At 32.8% G+C, this 18,910-nt stretch overlaps 4 protein-coding genes and 1 non-coding gene across 8 annotated transcripts; 1 reads left to right on the top strand and 4 right to left on the bottom strand.

Annotated features, from left to right (window-relative positions):
- Nucleotides 1-1,343: 1,343 nt before the first annotated feature.
- LOC146539102 (uncharacterized) lies at nucleotides 1,344-2,671 on the bottom strand. 2 transcript variants are annotated; one of them, XM_085185499.1, is made up of 3 exons: nucleotides 2,453-2,671; nucleotides 2,235-2,378; nucleotides 1,344-2,057 (listed from the first exon to the last, which is right to left on the bottom strand). In XM_085185499.1, exons 1-3 carry the CDS (start codon nucleotides 2,551-2,553, stop codon nucleotides 1,481-1,483), a joined length of 822 nt encoding a protein of 273 aa, XP_085041625.1. In that variant the 5' UTR covers nucleotides 2,554-2,671; the 3' UTR covers nucleotides 1,344-1,480. The 2 variants fall into 2 exon arrangements, with proteins under 2 accessions (XP_085041625.1, XP_085041626.1); XM_085185500.1 differs by having other exon boundaries at nucleotides 2,235-2,373; nucleotides 2,453-2,651.
- Nucleotides 2,672-3,442: 771 nt separating this feature from the next.
- On the top strand, nucleotides 3,443-7,231 carry LOC146539101 (uncharacterized). 3 transcript variants are annotated; one of them, XM_085185996.1, is made up of 7 exons: nucleotides 3,443-4,262; nucleotides 4,542-4,678; nucleotides 4,813-5,406; nucleotides 5,626-5,738; nucleotides 6,397-6,540; nucleotides 6,910-7,054; nucleotides 7,090-7,231. In XM_085185996.1, exons 1-6 carry the CDS (start codon nucleotides 4,133-4,135, stop codon nucleotides 7,025-7,027), a joined length of 1,236 nt encoding a protein of 411 aa, XP_085042122.1. In that variant the 5' UTR covers nucleotides 3,443-4,132; the 3' UTR covers nucleotides 7,028-7,054; nucleotides 7,090-7,231. The 3 variants fall into 3 exon arrangements, with proteins under 3 accessions (XP_085042122.1, XP_085042121.1, XP_085042123.1); XM_085185995.1 differs by having other exon boundaries at nucleotides 6,910-7,231; XM_085185997.1 differs by having other exon boundaries at nucleotides 3,462-4,262; nucleotides 4,813-5,400; nucleotides 6,910-7,231.
- A 177-nt stretch (nucleotides 7,232-7,408) lies between these two features.
- LOC146539100 (uncharacterized) lies at nucleotides 7,409-9,277 on the bottom strand. The gene is made up of 2 exons (XM_085185967.1): nucleotides 7,907-9,277; nucleotides 7,409-7,707 (listed from the first exon to the last, which is right to left on the bottom strand). The coding sequence occupies exons 1-2, from the start codon at nucleotides 9,133-9,135 to the stop codon at nucleotides 7,470-7,472; spliced, it is 1,467 nt and encodes a 488-aa protein (XP_085042093.1). The 5' UTR covers nucleotides 9,136-9,277; the 3' UTR covers nucleotides 7,409-7,469.
- Nucleotides 9,278-10,338: 1,061 nt separating this feature from the next.
- Prp6 (pre-mRNA processing factor 6) lies at nucleotides 10,339-18,806 on the bottom strand. Its single transcript, XM_085185961.1, has 17 exons — nucleotides 18,585-18,806; nucleotides 18,435-18,494; nucleotides 18,185-18,308; nucleotides 17,971-18,101; nucleotides 17,628-17,887; nucleotides 16,929-17,189; nucleotides 16,154-16,347; nucleotides 15,309-15,579; nucleotides 14,595-14,731; nucleotides 14,175-14,252; nucleotides 13,598-13,814; nucleotides 12,690-12,853; nucleotides 12,400-12,576; nucleotides 12,108-12,241; nucleotides 11,666-11,816; nucleotides 10,839-10,949; nucleotides 10,339-10,597 (listed from the first exon to the last, which is right to left on the bottom strand). The coding sequence occupies exons 1-17, from the start codon at nucleotides 18,677-18,679 to the stop codon at nucleotides 10,373-10,375; spliced, it is 2,790 nt and encodes a 929-aa protein (XP_085042087.1). The 5' UTR covers nucleotides 18,680-18,806; the 3' UTR covers nucleotides 10,339-10,372.
- Nucleotides 14,845-14,916, bottom strand: TRNAC-GCA (transfer RNA cysteine (anticodon GCA)). The gene has a single exon. It is a non-coding gene; the product is annotated as a tRNA-Cys (tRNA).
- Nucleotides 18,807-18,910: the final 104 nt, after the last annotated feature.

Genomic DNA, 18,910 nt, shown 5'->3' with positions numbered 1-18,910 from the left:
TTTTGAAATATTTTAGTTATTATTACTCGGTTAGGCCTTTTTTGCTTGATGATTCAAACATAGTGTAAGTTGTATATTCGTGTGTATTGCAATAACTATTACTTTGTGATGGTATATCGGTACTATGTACCTACCTAGTAGAATGATATATATTTGTTGATTATTTAGACATTACATAAACAAATTTAACAATGAGAATTGTGCAACGATTTTTATTATTCTTTTATATATTATATACTATACTTTATATATTGTTATTGACAGATGAGGCCAAATTTATGTATATGAAAATAAATAGTAAATGATGGGATTTAAAATGGCGACAAATTAAATGTTTTTATTTTTTATTTAAAGACCCCTGAAAATGACTATACATAATTGAACACAAGAATCTAGCTTGGAGCAATAAATTCTAATAAATAGTTACGCCATTTTAAATCGACCGTTTATGAAATGAGAAAGGTATAAATTATATATAACTTTATTGACATTGTAAGTTTAATGTACATAAGGTGCTAAAGGCCAGATACATATATACGAAAATAGTCTAATTTATAGTTATAGTTAACTATTTGTTGTTTGATTTTATTAAATTGAACTGTTCAAAAAACCTTAAATGCAATGCATCAAATGTAAGATAAATATTATCTGCTTGCCTGCTATACTCCAAATACTTTTTTTTTATAACTTATTTGGAGTATAGCATTCATATTTTTTAGTTTTAATAAACAATTTTTGCCAATTATTATTAATAGTAATAGACAAAATTTGATTATTATTTTTAATATTACTTTGTTATGTATAAATACTATAATTACTTAAAGCACTAACAAACTGACATATATTTAGCACAGTGTTAAAAATTTCAAATAAGGAATATGAAAATTATGTCTATGAAGACATTATAGCAATAAATAATTTTAAGAATTAAATATCTAATTAGAAAAATTGGGTTTATTTTAGAAAGAAACTTCTTATTTAATTGTAATAGTAACAAAAATGTAAAATAATAAAAAAAATAACTTTACGGCAGAACTCAACGTCGCACTTTGTCGGAAATGAAAATATTTTTATTATCATCATTCCAATTCCATTGCTAGACCCAAGGGGAAATTAAAAGAATAAGCAACAAACAACAAGACAAGTGGCCGTCGTGGCGCAGTGCCAGTGGGATAGCATGTGACTCTAAACACGATAGTTGGGTGTTCAATCCATCTCAGAGGAATAAACAATTTTCCTTATCTTGCTTCTTTGGTAATAAGATATAGTACATAATAGTTTGTACAAAGTTAAGAATTTTAACTAAAGTCATAAGAATAAAATGATTTAATAAAACTACAACAATTTTGTGATATATTTATGTACAGTTCAATTCTTCAGTTATATCATTTTTGAATGTGGCAGTTGAGCACAATTAACTTCAATGTCACCCCGTTGGAGAATACACATATCTGTATCTGTTTAGGTATACAATATTCTGTTATTTTTCCTTTAATTTTACCCTATTGGGATTGTTACTTATTTTCTTCAATATCATTCTCATATAAGTCTTACGATCACTTGTGTTTTCCTGTTTATCCGATATTTTAATGAATTCTTGACCAATAAATTGATTCTTGTCCTTAGTCTCATCTGTATTCAACGGTACAAAAACTCTGCTTTTTTTATTAGGCCTATATAAATATGGATCACATTGGACTTCATCGATGTGCATGGGTTCTTCTTTTTCTAAAGAAAATGTGGCTTCACTATTTACTTGAATTTTTGGCACAATAGGTTTATATTTCTGTGATATTTCTTTTATTTTATTACTTAAATCTAACAAACTATCAGTTTTAAGTCCTAGACAACTTGTTTGAATGCCAAAGTAGCTTTTACATAAAGCTCGTAAGTTTTTTACACAGACAACAGGTATATCGGAGGCAATACATGCATCTATTACGGATTGGGCTATACTGCGAGGATTAATTAAGGATTCCACTATTACAACTGATATTTGTTTTGTTTGTATTGCTTCAGAGCAGTCAGATATACCAAAACATAATCCATCTACTTTTCTGAAAAACCAAATAAGCCATTAAAATAATTGTAATTAATAGTAATATATTTTTAGGAACGATTTCACGTCAATCATATTCAAAATACTGTTCAATGTTTATATGCATAATAGTCTTTTATTGTAAATTTTATAAAACTCAATTTCTAAAAGAAACATACATGGAGGTGAAACATACTTAATTGGTGGAGGTTTTGGTCTCTCATTTTTCTTCAATGATTTAATTTCATTCCAATGTGGTTTTACGAATTTAGGGATAGGCACACTATAGTTTTTAAGAATTTCACCTATATTATTTGCTTCTGATTCTGAAACATCTGGCCTGGAACAGTAATTGTTATGTCCAAAAATATTGAAATAAGTAAACTTAATTCTAATTAATAATATATAATTTACCAAAAAGAAGCGTCTGGCCGACAAATAACATTTTTAATAGTTTTCTTAATTTTCCCTTTACTAATTGTGCCTTTCTTTTTCTTCAACTTCTTCGCCTCCATTTCTTTATAATACACTGTCGTTATTACTTGTTATTTTACACGAAAACATGAAAAGTTTTGTTTTAATAAGATAACCTAAAAGATCGTGTCTCCGAACAAAACATAAATATGTCAATGTCATTTGTTGACTTGTCAATTGACTATCACTATAAAAGTATAAACCTAGTTGCTTATAGATTATAAATTATGACAGTTATAGATTACAAACATGTGAAAATAATGATTTTTTAAATTATTTTAAAAAATTGAGGCCCGTTGTGGTGCAGGAGCACAAAGTGTGCCTAAATGCGACAAGTTGTGGATTCGATCCCCACTCGAGTAAATGAAATATTTAGTTAAATTTATATTTTCATTTATTCGCTCTGGTGTCGTGGCAAAGCGCGGTGTTGAGTTCCGCCCTTCAGCACGCAATGTCTCCAGAGTTCAGCGGAAAGTGGGGAACAAAGTGACTTAACATTCCCTCTTCCTACCCTTCTGTGAGCGGGATACAGCATGAAGCTGATTTTTATTAGATTTTAGCTTAAAACATTTTAGCCATTTTCACTGACTCGTCCACCTCCTTCTCGTTGATTTACAATCATGAAATTGGCACGGAACATTCAGTGCGCATGTCCAATTCGAATTTTATAATTTTATAGTTTTTTAAACTAATTTGAATGAAATATAATGCATAAATTTTCCCAAAGCCAGCATCATATACTTAAATAATAGTTTATATTTATTTGTGATTATTTATACTTACACTCATGTACACATGAGTGCCTGTATGTGATTTCCAAATAGACATACATACAAAATAAATCAGCTTTACGCTATATTTCGCACACAGCAGGGTAGGCAGAGGGAATGATGCACTTTCCGCCGAATTCTCTAAAGCCGCGCTTTGTCTCGATATTAGAACGAAAAAATGAAAATATAAATTTACATAAATATTTCATTTCCTCGGGTGGGAATCGAACCCACAACTAACCGCGTTTACAGACACACTTTACACCCCCGCGCCACAACTCTACATTAGGTACATATATTATTCAAAAAGTAGCTTCATCTTTTACAACGGAGACAGCTGCTATACCTTTGTCTTGTTTGAAATGTTTTGGGGGTAGTTTCTTATAACTTAACATATTTGTTTTAGAAAAAGGTATTTTTATATATTTTTCTGTATTTTATATTATACCTAAATACGTCAGAACACTTGGATTTTCGAATATGAATCAATAAAATAGTTTCTTTTTATCTTATACTTTCTAACTTGACAATAAAATAAACGTGGTACTTTTAAATCTTCAAGAATCATTGTTCATCCAAGTTTACTACTTTGGAAGATAGAATATAGGGTGCAGTGTTCTATTTGGAAGAATATAATAAATCTCATACTTAGAAATGGTTGCGAAAAGGTCGCATTTTTTGTCGGTGTTGTCGGTTAGCGAATACCTTATTGTTCCGGACGGGATGGGGCGGGGGCTGTAATAATGACTAAAGTAAGGGTGCAATGAAACTTTTACCTGAGCCTCGTAATGCATCGGGTGCTTAGTTACGTGCAGTACGGTCTCGGTGTCGGTGGTTATTAGTTTTTCTAATGAATCCTAGAAATAATATAGAGAAATGGATACTAGCAGATTGGAGTACCAATCGATCACCCGAAGTTTCAAAGAACACGGATGTCAAATCTGAACCGAGTAATGAACAGAAGGCAGAAGATAATTCATGTAAGTACATTTTTAAATATAATATTAGCCTATAATGCTCGCCTCTGAACAGACATCTAGTCCATACATATTTAGAACTATTATATATTCTTTTGAAATGTCTTATATGAATCTGATTTATTTATTATATATAAATATTTAATCTCTTTAAGCAAATCAGTAATTAAGTTCATCTTAATAAAAAATATATTAGAATCTATGATATACTTATAGCCAAATAGCTTACAATATATTCCCGTTTTAATATAGTTTCTCTATTTTATCAATTACTCGTTTCAGTATCAAAAAAACGTTTGAAAGCAAACGAAAGCGCGGGAAGTACAATTAATGCACAACTAGAAGAAAAAGATTATTCACCGAGTGCATCGTCTTGGGCGCCAACTGACGAGAGTTCTTCTTCAGAAGATTCTGATAAGGTACAAAACTTTTTATTAGAAGACTTTTTTATTTAACTATTTAATTTTTTCCTTTAAAACTATATTATTATAATTTTTATATTTCATTTTCTACTCATTTACACTTTCGTAACAGCTTTTATCGTTTTTTCCAGGAAGTCAAAAGGAAAACAATAAAAATGGAACAATACATTCGTCAATACGTCAAAAAGAGGAATTGTAAGAAAGCACCGACACCCGTACACAGACCTAACGCGGTCGTAAACGTTTTACAAGAACGCCAGATTAACGGAAACAATAGGAGCCTCAATGATACGAGAAAAAGGAAATATGGGAATATCACAATTACAAGTAAATCTTTACCTGATTCTACTCAAAAGAAGATTTTACCGCCGAAAGATGCGGGGGTAAAATTAAATGCCAGACAACAAGCAATTTTAGAAATGAAGAAGACTTTTGAAGAACTGTTCATTATCATCAACGATATAAAACCTGCTTGCCAAACTCAAGTTACAGTTGAGAATAATAATGTCAATGGCGAATCTTTTGAAGGTAATACATTGGATCCTTCAATTTCTAAAGAGAAAACTGAGGACCCAACTTATGAAAGTGAGCGCAGTGAACGAAGCCAGAGCGAAGAGTCTAACCGATCCAATGATAACGTTCTCATTACAAACAAATATCACAGAATACAAACGGAGAGTCAAGTAGAAAACCAAAAGAATATTGAAGATGAAGAATGGGTATTTGTTACTTCATATATTCAAATAGCTCCTACTAGAATATCGGAAATCGTTCCCCATGTGCTAAATTTACTTCTTTTCGCTAAATGATGATTTTAAATTTATCTGATTTAATTTTTATTAATCCATAAATAAGACTTTCTAATAAATTAACTTATAAGAATTTCCAACGCGTGTCTTTTGAGAATTGTCTTTTCATTTACATAATTATATTTTTCCTTTCAGATACCTATTGGAAGCGGTAAGACTCTCATCCACAAAGACAAATTCAGGAAAGTCAACTGGAAGTCCTACACTATCGCTACTCGGACATTACTCCTAGCTACATTTCCACGAAGGTACTTTGAATATTTTACAATCTTTCTTCGCTCTACAAAACAATGAAGAAATAGAAAAACCTAAACCAAGTTTTTCCATGAAGAACGGATTTCATAGCTCTATTGTAGAACAGTTTTAGAGTTTTAGAGTTTTAGAACTTTCTTCAGCTTCACGCTGTATCCCGCACACAGCAGGGTAGGCAGAGGGAACCTAAAATTAAGACACTCCATTCCCCACTTTTGCCTCGACACCAGATCGAAGAAATAGAAATATAAACGTAAATAAATATTTCACTTCCTCGAGTGGGGATCGAACCTACAACCGTCACGTTACAGTCACACCCCTGTGCCGCTGTGCCACGACGGCCTCAACGGCCTCAACCTTTCTTACTTTAAACATACCTATACATTTATATGTCTGACGACGCTTGTGGGTTGGATTCAGGAGCCGGGTAATTGTTTTTCCCATTTCTTGGCTTTGGTAACAAGAGAAAGGGTGAATTTGAGATAGAATATTGAATATGGACCCAACCCTTCTGCTTCATTGTAGATCCGTTAATATTTATAAGACTAAGACTTAAAACTTTTAAAATTTTTAAAAGTAATAATTGACTTGCAATAAAAAATGCTTTATTATAATAAAAATTGTACTTATTAAAATTTTTATGTCCACCTATAGAATATTAGCAACGCACTCGCTGACTGGAAAACGTTCGCCTGCATTCCAAGATAAGCCTGCGAAAATGTGTCTCGACCCTAAGATCGTCTCTGACATTATTATAGAAATAACTTCGAAGTTCAAAGTTAAAGAAAATTTTGTAAGGTATGTAGATTTTGAAATACATGTGATATATGTGATAGGTGATAGGAGGATCATCAATCATCAATAGGTACTCGTATGTATATTGGTTGAAATCTGGAAGTTCTACTTTTCGTGTTAGCAGATGCCCACAACTGGACTTGGGTGAGCCTTGCCTGGCCATCCTAAAAACAGCTTAACACTGTACCCCGCATATAGCAGAGTAGGCAATTTATGGTCCTACATTTATTATATTCGAAAATGGGTCAAATCTGTTGTTATAACAAGTACTTGTTTCCCATTTCCCATTTTCCTGGACACCTAAAGAGAAATTATAAGTAGTTTCAAAGCAACTACACACAAAATAGTTCAAAGTGGTCATTTATTTTTCAGAGGCATAATAACAACGAAATGTGCAGATGAATGCAAAATGTTCAAACAGAGATTGAAAAATAAAAAATCTAAAAAAGGACCACCCTCTCTCGCCAAGGATACTCCTGCACAACAATAAATATTATTGACATTTTAGTTATTAATTATTAATAAATATTATTGACATTTTAGTTATTAATTTGAATGAATTGCCAAAGGATATTTTGTATACGTAATATTGACAGTACCTTTAATACTCAATTATTGTTTAGTTTTAAGCTCGATGTACTCGTTTTTATTTGAACCTATTATTATTTGAATAAATGTGTTTCTTAGTTTATTATTCTTCTTTTTTTTGTATTAGGTATAAGAATTACATGTCATTTTATTATATTCTGTACCAATATTGATGATTCTAATTCCAAAAGAAATCATAAAGATTTTTGAAATTCGAATGTGAAGAAGTGACGTAAAATATAATATAAAATAGCATTATCTATACGAATAAAAAAGTGCAACATTTTAAAATATCAAAAACATATATTTCCAATAGATAAATTTTAAATAAAATCACATTTCTTTCAATTGCCTTGTTGGAAGATTCCAAGTGGTGAGAGTACTAGGTCAGTGTTAGTGCTAGCAATGATTGCTCTCATCAACATCATGTCGTCTGGTGTGAACCTCCACCCACTTAACTGCCCAAGACTCTTGAGATTTGGACAATTCTCCATTAATAGTTCTACTGTATCTCGAGTTAAGCGAGGCGCTAATGGGAACCATATGCCTTCTATATGGTCGAACCGGTAACGCCGTAGCATCCTGAAATTGAAATTGTAATTTATTTTATCATTATATCTATTAATTATTTTTTTATTTATTAGCTTTACGCTTGTCGCTGAATAACGAACATAGCAGGTTAGGCAGAACCAACCATCATGAAGAACTTACTTTTTATATAAAAAAATAATTATTTCTAATTTATACTAAAAACTACCAACATCATAGCTTGGAAACTTACCGCGCCATGTCATTATCATCCAATTTTACTTCATCACCTATGATTAACTTTTTGAGCTTAGGACTTGCCGTCATCAGATACCTTAAACAAGACGCTGAAAGATTGCCTTGTATTATTTCTAGATGCTCGAGCTTATTAAATGGTACCTCTTCTTCATGTGTTGCAGTTTGTATAGAATAAAACTCCAAACTCTCCAAATTCTGACAAGTTTCTGCTATTCTTGTAAAATTGAACGAGCCAATGGATCCAGACAGCATTAATGTAACTATTTTATATCCTATTTTATCCAATAATTGATGTAATTCGTGACATTGAAACTTATTCAATTTTATCTTATTTAAACATGAAAAATCCTTAATCATTTGTAATACGCCCTGATCTGGTTCTTCTAAGTAAATTGTTTCTATCATTGGGCATAAAACGATCATTGCCTTCATAGTTCTGGAGTTTGTTTGGACATCATGTATGTATTGTAGCTGCGTCTGAAACCCTGGCGGGCAATCGTTATTATAAAGGTAATATAGAGCCTTACCAACAAAATTATAAGAACCTAAATTGGTAAGATTTGGTAATCTTCTAATAAGAAGTGCAACGTCTGTGTGGTCGACATTCTCTTCTCCATATAAACCTATATTTACTACCGTCAAACTATGAGTCAGCTGCGGATTACCTGTTAGCATCGCATCGATACCTATTTCAGTGATATCAGTTTCACCCGACACGTCAAGTAATTTTAACACTTTATTATTTTCACCTATAAACTTGAGCACTTCATCATTAGCTATGTAGGGTATATTTAGGGCAGTTAAATTTGACAAATTCTTAATAATATCATACAAAAGGGACAGCTGTTCATCTTTAACCCACACGCCTTTTAAATTCAGAGTTGTCAGATGTCGGCCTTGTTCTGCAATCAGTTCAAGGACTTTCCTGTAATAGTGACAAGGGAAGATACCCGTAGCCAGGCTTTTAACATTCTCCTTCAAGAGCAATCTCATTGTATAATATCTAATCGATGGATCTAAATATTCTGAACTTAATATTAAATTTAGGAGATCTTGAAATATATCACTGGTAGCACCCATACTTTCGTAGTAAGACGATATCATAGTGAACGGTAGAGCCACATCTTCCTCAGACGTGGCTTGGGTCAGAGCGTGGATTAATTGTCTAGCTACTAATGACAATGTCACTTCGTGTAAAGGAGCCACTGGGCATTTGGGCGACATTTTCACAACACTTGTCTCTACACTCACTAACGAAACTGTTAAAATTTGAGCATTACAATAGCCACTGTAACTTTCGATTTTCACGACAGAAAGAAGTGAAAAATCCGTCGAGCTATTTAGCGCGCGCGCATCTCACGCTTGGCAATGTGCCAGTACTATATAATTCACACACACAAAACTCTGATATTATTTATAGAACTTTTATATGCAAAACGTGTTTACAGTTTGCGTCGTACATAATACACATTCTAATTTAGTTGTATCAAAATATAATGTGATATGGGGTGTTAAAGTACCGCGCGATATTTATTAAGGCATATAAAATTATCGATCATAGTTGAGTTCAAATTAAAAAAAAAAAAGTTTGCATTTTTATATTGTCAATTAGAATGTCTTATTGAATAGGTGGTATGATAGTGGATTTGACTCCCAGTTAATGATCCCAGTTAGTCTAGTAATCCAAATTGAAATATTTAAAAATATAGTGATATTGTAGAATAAGACATATTAGGGTCTTTTACCCTGCAATGCAATGCAGCAGAGGTATGAGTGTCAACAAAATTTTAGATATTTTGCCAAACTATTATATTAAATTGATGTTCGATGATTTTGCCGGGGAAATTATAATGTAACATCAAAAATCCTATTATATTATACTTTCACATCTAATTTTATCTAATTGCAATAAAGTTCGTTCATTATGTACCTGTAAATTATAAAAATATTCGCCAATTACATAAATTGATTTATATTCTTAGTGTGTGAACATGTAACTAGAATTAATTGTAATTCGATTTAAATTCAAAAGGGTGGCTTAAAAATTGTTTTCACCGAGTTAGAGAGAGTTAGGAGTTTAAGGTTTAACTGAAAATAATCATTGATTAAGATTCTAACCTCAAGTATTATTATCTAACTAGCGGCCCACTCGCAGCTTCGCCCGCATACCACCTATAATACTTTCATTATCAAATTTTAAGTTTGATAATTTTATTCGCCACGACATCAAAATCTATAGGATATTTTCCAATCATAATCCTAAAATTGGTTTAGAATCGGTGAGGGAGTCCGACTCGCGCTTGACCGGTTTTTTCTTAAATACACCCGCCTCTAGTAGATAACAAAGCAAAATGATGTTTGTAATCGGACTTCTAAAATTAAAAAAATATATATTCCAGAGAAAGGTAGGAAATAAAAAAATACATATTTAGTTTACAATCAAATAACTTTGTTTCTAAAACTAAGTGGGTACAGGTAGATTCTTAGCAACCAGCAACAGTATCTGTTCAGTACTGAAGCACCAGTTCGCTATATCCTTGGACACTCTGCACCAGTGCTCGCCGTGGTGGGGCTCTGCCGCTTTACACCGAGATTTGACGTCTTCCTGCTGTTGTTCTGTGCCGTTCAGGAGTTCGAATTTGTAGAAGTATGCCCATGCATCCCCTAGATCGGGATCGATTTTTACCTATTAAGTGAAGAAAAAAAGTACTATTAAAATACACTATTCTTATTTTAGCTTCACGCTGTATTAGAGTAGTAATCAGAAAGAATGAAGTGTCAATGCTACATTTTCTACAAAACATTTAAATAACATACCACATATAAATAATAAACTTTAGGAGAAGTACTGATAATTGTATTAATTAGTATACATATAATATACTAATTATTATATACTTTTTTAATTAATATTTTTTATAACTTACCGTTCTGTTAAACCATTCTCTACATTTGTTTAATTTTCGCTCCGTCCAGAAAAGTTGTGACACAGCGAGTAAAACATGGGCGTCGTGCTCACATTTCTTTAATGCATCCACCTGTATAAAAATACATAAATAAATTAGAACTCGTATTTTTTTATTCATGCTGTATCCTGCATGTAGCAGGGTAGACAGAGGAAGCCTATTTAGTGTTAAGTGAAGTAAAATCATCTTCACGCTGTATCCCGCACACAGCAGAGTAGGCAAGGGAACCTAGTGAACACTCCGTTCTCCACTTGGTCTATACTCAATCCATACCTATATTATAAATTCAAAAGTAACTCTGTCTGTCTGTCTGTCTGTCTGTCTTTTACGCAATCAGGGCCAAACCGCTAATTTAATTGTGATAAAATACTCATATAGAGATACTTGAGGGTCCCGGGATGAACATAGGATACTTTTTTTTCTCATATTTGTAATATTTTCGATATATACCAATATATTAAAATATTTATTAATTTGACATACAATTTATTCCGCCATGTTAATAACAACCGTCGTTGCTAAGCAACCATTTGCAAAGTTTGTTGTTAGAAAACGTCACCCAAAATAAGCTTGCTTAACGCATCTCTCTATTGAAAACTGTAAATAATTTCATAAATATATTTAATAAATATTCGTATAGTTCAAGCGGGCGTAGCCGCGTTCGGGTCCACTAGTGGTAATATAAATTTAAATAAATATTTCATTTCCTCCAGCTGCGTTTACATTTTGTGCCCCTACGCCACGACTGGCCTCAATCTGTAAAATATTATAATTCCCAAAATACTTACACTCTTAGTCTTCCTCTGCGGACGCGCCTCCATGAATATCGCGTCCGCCCACAGCCGCCCCGCCGCCGGACACTCCTGCAGGGCCTTGGCGAGCAGGGAACCTGCCGCCTCCGAGCAACCAGCTCGGACTTCCAGGCGGACACTCTCTAGCCTGAATGAATAAAACTAGTTATATGTTAGAAAATAATGACTTAATTAATTGTATTGACTGATGTGGCGTTTTTCACATTATTTAATTGGTAGTTGACTAATGGAGGTACTTGAAAATAATTTGTTGTAAGGCAGTATAAATAACATCACCATACGTCGACAGTGTACGTTAAAATATAAATAGCATAATATGCGAATTTCATAAATAATTTAAAAGAAAATAATATTATGTGCATGCTGTTGTGATGAATTATTTGAAATCTGAAAAAAAAAAAATTAATAAAAACTATACCATAGTTCGGGATTCTTCGGATTTCTAAGCCTCGCCTTTTCCAAAACAGATCTCGCTTTTGTGACATGTTTTAGTTTCTCCTCCAGTCTTGAGAGTAGAATCCACATTGGCACGCAGGTCGCACATTTTTTTAGCTATGATAACAAAAATAATTCATTAATTAATTATCATTATTATTCGTTAATTATCATTATTTTATAATTTTTAAACATTTCTAAAATTTTAAATTGTATTGCCCCATATAGATAGCACAGCACTATAGACTTTAAATACACATATCATAAACACTCACGCCTTGAGAATAAGTATTGTATGCGTCATCATCCTTCTCCATCTGTTCCTCGATCTCCCCCTTCATCATGTGCAGTTTAGCGTAATCTCCAAATACTTTTATCGCTTCTTCCAATAAATTTAATGCAACGTCCATTTTGTTTAACGCCCATTCTAGTTTTGCTGATTTTATCATTACCTGTTTAGGTGTAAAAGTTTAATTAATTGGGCAAAGTGAAAAGCACTTCAACATTATGCATTAAATACAAATCAACCACTATATATAAGAAATGTCATCCAAAATGTCCTCACCCGTGGTGTAGGAGCAGACGCTCTCGCTTTTGACAACAACCGTCTCGCTCTGTCATACTCTTTATTCTCACTCTCAAGTTTTACAGCCGCTAACCAAATCTCTTCTGAATTGGGATTAGCTTGAAACGCTAACGAAAGAATACCTCTGGCTGCTGGGACGTCACCTAAAAATCGGAAATGGATATTTTTATCAGAAACTGGTTGCGAAATCGAGTCAAATCAAACCAAGTATTTTTTTTGTCACAATTAAAAAAAATACTTATTTCAATTAATACCTTTAGGTGCTAGCTACGTTAATTTTTTTTCATTGGAGATCCATATTTGAATCGACAATCAAATCTCTTAGCAAAATGCTATACCTAACCTAATAAAATACACTAAATCAACCACTATAATATAATATAATTTTAGTTGTAACTATTATTTAAGTTGTCATATTAGTCTTTGTATTTACGTTTTAAAATTGTTAAGATTTAAAATTTTATTTTTACATATATAGGTATGTGTATTAGTTTTTTTTTTTTTTTTCACTGTTACCATAAGTTAGGCTATTTTTGTTTACTAAAATGCATGCTGTGTCTACATTTAGAAAAATGCAATCGCGTGTAATTACTATGTTTATGATTTTTTTTCTTTATGTCAATGTATTTTGTTTTGTGTTTTGTTTTGTGGACCAATCAACAGAAAAAAAAAAAAAATCCAATTTATTCATTTTAAGAATTAGATAGATAACCAGACAATGATAGTCGTTAATTAACGATCATTTAATAAAACTTAATAAAATTACCTTGTCAAAAAATAAAACAATTTTAATTACAAAAACCACTCATACTTAATTAAGCAGATCAATATACAAGATTTCACTAACATCACACTTACAAAAACCAAAAAACCTCCAACCAACTTACCAGCCAACCACTTAGACTTGGCGCCCATCAACCAAAGCACCTCACTCTTGGGACAATGGGCCACCGCCCTTTGCAACAATGCCTCTAAACTAGCTCTGGTCCCGTGTTGTTTCTCTAAATACGCCGCTCGCAGCCATATTGATTTCTTTGAAGGGAACACCGATAGGGCGTAGCCGTATACTGCGCGTGCGCATTCGTAGGCACCTTCATTTGCACACTGATGATAAAGTTAAAGTCAAATAATTTTATTAAAAATAGGAGGTTACATAGTTTATTTTTTGAACGTTAAATAATTTACCACCAGTTTGCTAATGTAACTTCCTGAACCTTAATAAGTATCTCGCATATAGCAGGGTAGACAGAGAGAACTTAGGGTGTTGATTGGCGGAAATAACCGCTGGTCTTTGTCTTATTAGTAAAGCGAGAAAATGAAAATAATTCATTCTCCCGTTTGACTTTATTATTAAAAATAGTTTTTTTATATATTTTTGTTTAATAGTTTTAAAATATTTATATTAAATGTCTGAAAATAATTTTAAAAAATATCTTTAAATATAAATAAAATTCCGATACTCACAGCTTCAGCATCTTCCATCCACGTGTGTTTCTGATCCTCTGGTTCTATGCCGTGACCGATCACAGAACGAATGATTGCCTTTAAAACAAAAAAGAAATATCTGTTAATGGTCATTTTTAGTTTTTGAATATTACAAACATAGTATTTTTGCAGTCTTGTGACCGAATGATGACAAAGTGAAATAAAAATAAAAAATGTACATAATATATTATAGTCATAATGTTTAATTATTTAACATACTTTATGTAAGAAATAAGTAACTAAAACTTGAGTTATTAAGAGTTAATTAAGCAGAACTGCCTTCCAAGCCAGTTTTCCGATGATTCTAAAGTTGCTTGCAAAAGTTTATTTAAATTTTTAATGAACAATATTTTAAAGGTAAATAGAACAAATCTTAAAACAAAATAAGAACAATTTTACCTGACAAGTGTGCACGGCCCCAGATTTCTCAGCCTCCATGGCCTCTTTGAACCAGTGCTCGCGGTTTATCTCAACACCGTTAGCGCTGAGCGACGTTATGGCACGATCTATAATTTTTTCTACCATATGAGTGTTACCTGTTGAATTGAAAATATTTATGTTAACATTATTTTTTACTATAAATTACAATCACATTATGCAAACTCTAATATACTATTTGTTTAAAAAAAATTACAAAATGAAATGTGTAAGGGGACACCCGGGTTTGAACCGGGGACCTCTCGATCTGCAGTCGAATGCTCTACCACTGAGCTATATCCCCCATATCGACAATGTTCAAAATATCTACCATAATTTTACTTCAATAGAATTATAAGTTATAAGAATTTGATGGATATAGATTCGATCGTCGGAATAATTGTATTTAATTTGTTTTCAGTTTCCCGTTTCGGTGGTACAGCGCAGCGTTAAGGTCACGCCACTAATTCATTCCAAAAAAACTTGCAACCGTAACACAATGTCTGAGACTGTATACGCGACGGTTGTATGTTCGATGCTTACTAGGGGGAATTATTTTCAATTCCTTGGTAAAAAGACAAAGTTCTGATACATCAACACACAAAATGTTTAAAATTGGGTACAAAGTCTGGCTGATACAATATGGGCAATACAGCATAAAGCAAATAAAAAAATATTCCACTGAGGCAATTATACCATGAGCCTCTTCAAGTTTAGCAGCCGTAACCCAAATCTGTCTGTCCGTAGGTATATTTTCTCTGGCCTTATTTAGTACTTTTCTTGCATTATCGTATGTTTCTAATCTAGCCAGGGCCAACCACAGTTCCACACTGGTGGGACAACATTCTACCGCTCTTGATAGAAGTATGCGAGCATCTTCTGGATTCTCTAATTCAACAGCTGCTTTCCATAGCCGGACTGAATTGGGTATGTGTTCTAATGCCTTACGATATACGCGACGTTTGGCCTGAAATGGAATTATTGTAATTATGGAAAAATTGAAGTTTGAAATAAATGTGTTAAGAAACCAATATAACTTTACTACTAAAATTATAATAATCTTTATGAATTTACTAAATATATTTATGCAAAAAAAATATGATGAATGCCTTTTTTTTTGGATTTATTGGACATCAGTAGTTATAAATAAACTACTGATGTCCAATATATCCAATGTTTTTGTCAATGTTACATATTTAGATAATCTACAATCATTGAATATTTGGCCGACAATGTCGTGGGGGAGAGGCATAAGCAAGCGGCTATAAACACGACGTTTGTGGGTTCGATTTCCACTAGGGGAATGAAATATTTAACATTTTTATATGCTAGCTATGGTAACAAGGCAAAGCGCGGCGTTGAGTTCCGCCTCTCATTACCCAATGGTACAAGTTTTCAATTGAAAAAGCGAAATGGAGTGTACCCACGTTCCCTTTGCCTTAGCAACCTAAATTAGTAGGCCCTGTATTAATATTTTAATAGCTCTGATATTTAATACTAATATTATATGAACTACAAATAAAAATACATTGTGGCCCTACCTTAGGCTCCTGTTCCAAATCAGCAGCTTTCACCCATACTCTAACACTATGGGGTAAGTTCCTTGCAGCATGAGCTATAACTGCTCTCGCCGTATCTGGTGGTTGAAGGCGAGCTGCTTCAAGCCACAACTCCTCACTACTTGGGTTTACTTCACAACCCTTCATTATTAGGTTACGGGCTGATTGGACTTTACCTGTATGGAAGATGTAGGTATGTTATTGATATGTATAGTATAGTATACATACTGTCGATGAGTCACGACTGCTCTAAAGTTAGTTGCGCAGATTTGATTTTATATATTTAAAAGTGTACAATGTGGAAAATCAAAAGTCTAACATCAAGGCGCCTATTACACTTCGGCCATACTGTTATAATCTTGTCAGGGTAGTCGGAAGAAATCGAATGTTTAGACACGTTTTCTCATTTTTTGGCGGAACGTGAATAATTACTGTCTTATTAGTTCATTCAAGTAAACTTTGATTAGTTAGAGGTATAATTTCATATCACTGCAAGTTATGACTAGGTATAGTTTTTGTTTTTATTTTTTTACAACCATCACATATGCAGGGTAGGCAGTGACATCTAATGCTAAAACAATTCTTCATTCTCTACTTTCCGCCCAATTTTCGAGACATTGCTTATTGAACTCAATGTTGCGCATTGTCTTATAGCGAAAGTGAGAAATGAAAGTAATTCATTGTCTTGTGTGGAAATCATACCTACAAACACGGCAGCCTCTAAAAATATTATAATGCCATGATAAAAAATACACACCTGTAACCTCCTCCAAGCGAGCACTAGCTATCCAAGCAGGCGGATGATTCGGATTAGTTTCACGCACAGATTTCAATAGCAACCTTGCCTTTTTAATATCATTTATATCACCACCATATGTTGGTATCATTGATTGTAGATCAGTTAGATAACCTTTAGGATCAACAACGGTCTGGCCAGTTACTGAATCTGATACTTGTGACAGTTTTACTGTCATTAGTGTGTTTCTTGCTTGACCTATCTTCCTGAGATCCAAATCACCTGTAAATGATATAAGTAAATTATTATTTCTTAGCTTAATGCGATAGTTGAGTTCTGCTTCTCAATGCCCCAAGATGGGGAATGGAGTGTCTTAATAGGAATAGTGTTTTAACACTAGGTTCTCACATTGCCTGCCTATTCTGCTATGTGTGGAATTTAGTATTAAACTAAAAATAATGGTTGATTCTCAAATTTGATTTTTTACCACCCTGAGTCATTTTTATTACTACATGATAATTAAAAACAATATGACATGAACTTCTAACAAAATTTCACTATGTCACTGCAACTTTAACATAATTATGGCAGGGTAAGCAGAGTAAAGCTCTAAGTGGTGATGAGTTATTAAAAACTAACCTCATTGAGTGGAAATTATATTTTATCAACATTTATAGTGTACACATATCAATATCAATATAAATTATCACAAAAACATACCTGAAGGTGTCAACATTCCAGGTGTCATCACACCAGGCATCATAGATGCTAAGCCAGAACTAGGATCAATAGTGGATGATGATTCACCACCCAAGTTCCTTGATAAAACACTATCAGGTAAGGGTGTAAACTTCTCAGCTCTTGGATTTCTTTGTTTTCTGTTCCTTGCATCTCCTACTTCAGGTATAGCTGCCCACTCATCTTCAGAAACTAGTTTGAGTTCTCGTTTTAAGTCTGAGAATTGCTGTTGTATTTTTGGTCTGTAAATTAAAAGTTTAATTTGTAACTTTAACAAATTAAACTAAATTATAACTTTAAATATGTATTGTAATAATGAAGTTACCTTTCTTGACGATATCTTTCTAAATCCTCTTTAAGACGCTTTTCTCTGTATTCTTTTCTTTTCTCATCCATTCTTTTATCAATTGATTCATAAATAGCATCAGCTTCAGCATCATCTTTGTCATATGGATCCTACAACATATATTTTTATTATAACAACAAAATATATACTTAAAAATAATAAAATAACAAAATACATAAAGAAATTGGCAAACCTTAGAAAACAAGGAACCACTGTATCCAGAAAATTCGTCATAGTTGGAATCATTGAGGTCTTCGTCATCGTCTTCTTCTTCAGTTTTTTTACGTTTAGCTGCTGGTGGAGCATGTCGATCATCACTACAATGCAAAATATACCATTTTTTTTTTAGCATTACTAAGCATATATAAGAATAAAAAATCATCAACGAACCATGAAATATTTAGGGTCAATGATTGTTTTTCTTGATGTAAAATGATACTTACGACACATCATTAGCATCTCTGGCAGGGCCAATATCAGATCGAGTGGTGAATCCAGTTGCACTGAAAAAAACGAGATGCTAAAATTATTCCCTTTCACAAGCTTAAAGTGGTCATGAAACTATTACAACACAATAAAGCAGATAAACGTACCCTCTACCAACACCAGCTACATAACCTAGTGGTGCCGGGATTCCTAGAAAATGTTTTTTATTCTTGTTGACAAAAGCTTGGGGTGGAACTGACATCTTGTTCTTATTTTATTTACATCCAATTAGAAAGCTAAGCGACTCTTGTTTTGTTATATTGATGCACAACAAACTTGTAGCAATATTGACACTTTATATTGACAATTGGCGATGACATTTATGAGCTTGACCTTTTACAAATCACGTAGAGGTAACAAATTTCTTCTATAAATGAATTTTAAAAAAATCAAATATAGAATAAATTCTACGAACAAAAATAATAATAAAATT

Source organism: Heliconius melpomene, chromosome 5 (genome assembly GCF_056956725.1).
Source record: "Heliconius melpomene rosina isolate 202511_hmr_F chromosome 5, ASM5695672v1, whole genome shotgun sequence".
In the NCBI taxonomy this organism is placed as follows: Eukaryota; Metazoa; Arthropoda; class Insecta; order Lepidoptera; family Nymphalidae; genus Heliconius; species Heliconius melpomene.
Note: the sequence above shows the minus strand (reverse complement) of the source record. Positions and strands in the feature narration are given on the sequence as shown.

Coding starts and splice junctions, on each gene's coding strand:
- Prp6 (XM_085185961.1), bottom strand. CDS start 18,679: ATGTCAGTTCCACCCCAAGCTTTTGTCAACAAGAATAAAAAACATTTT. Junction 18,102..18,184: donor GTGGTTCCTTGTTTTCTAAG/GTTTGCCAATTT, acceptor TATATGTTGTAG/GATCCATATGACAAAGATGA. Junction 10,598..10,838: donor GAGAATGGTTTAACAGAACG/GTAAGTTATAAA, acceptor TTCACTTAATAG/GTAAAAATCGATCCCGATCT.
- LOC146539102 (XM_085185499.1), bottom strand. CDS start 2,553: ATGGAGGCGAAGAAGTTGAAGAAAAAGAAAGGCACAATTAGTAAAGGG. Junction 2,379..2,452: donor CGGCCAGACGCTTCTTTTTG/GTAAATTATATA, acceptor TTACTGTTCCAG/GCCAGATGTTTCAGAATCAG. Junction 2,058..2,234: donor CCAAAACCTCCACCAATTAA/GTATGTTTCACC, acceptor TTGGTTTTTCAG/AAAAGTAGATGGATTATGTT.
- LOC146539101 (XM_085185996.1), top strand. CDS start 4,133: ATGAATCCTAGAAATAATATAGAGAAATGGATACTAGCAGATTGGAGT. Junction 4,263..4,541: donor GAAGGCAGAAGATAATTCAT/GTAAGTACATTT, acceptor TACTCGTTTCAG/TATCAAAAAAACGTTTGAAA. Junction 6,541..6,909: donor GTTAAAGAAAATTTTGTAAG/GTATGTAGATTT, acceptor TTTATTTTTCAG/AGGCATAATAACAACGAAAT.
- LOC146539100 (XM_085185967.1), bottom strand. CDS start 9,135: ATGTCGCCCAAATGCCCAGTGGCTCCTTTACACGAAGTGACATTGTCA. Junction 7,708..7,906: donor GATGATAATGACATGGCGCG/GTAAGTTTCCAA, acceptor TTTCAATTTCAG/GATGCTACGGCGTTACCGGT.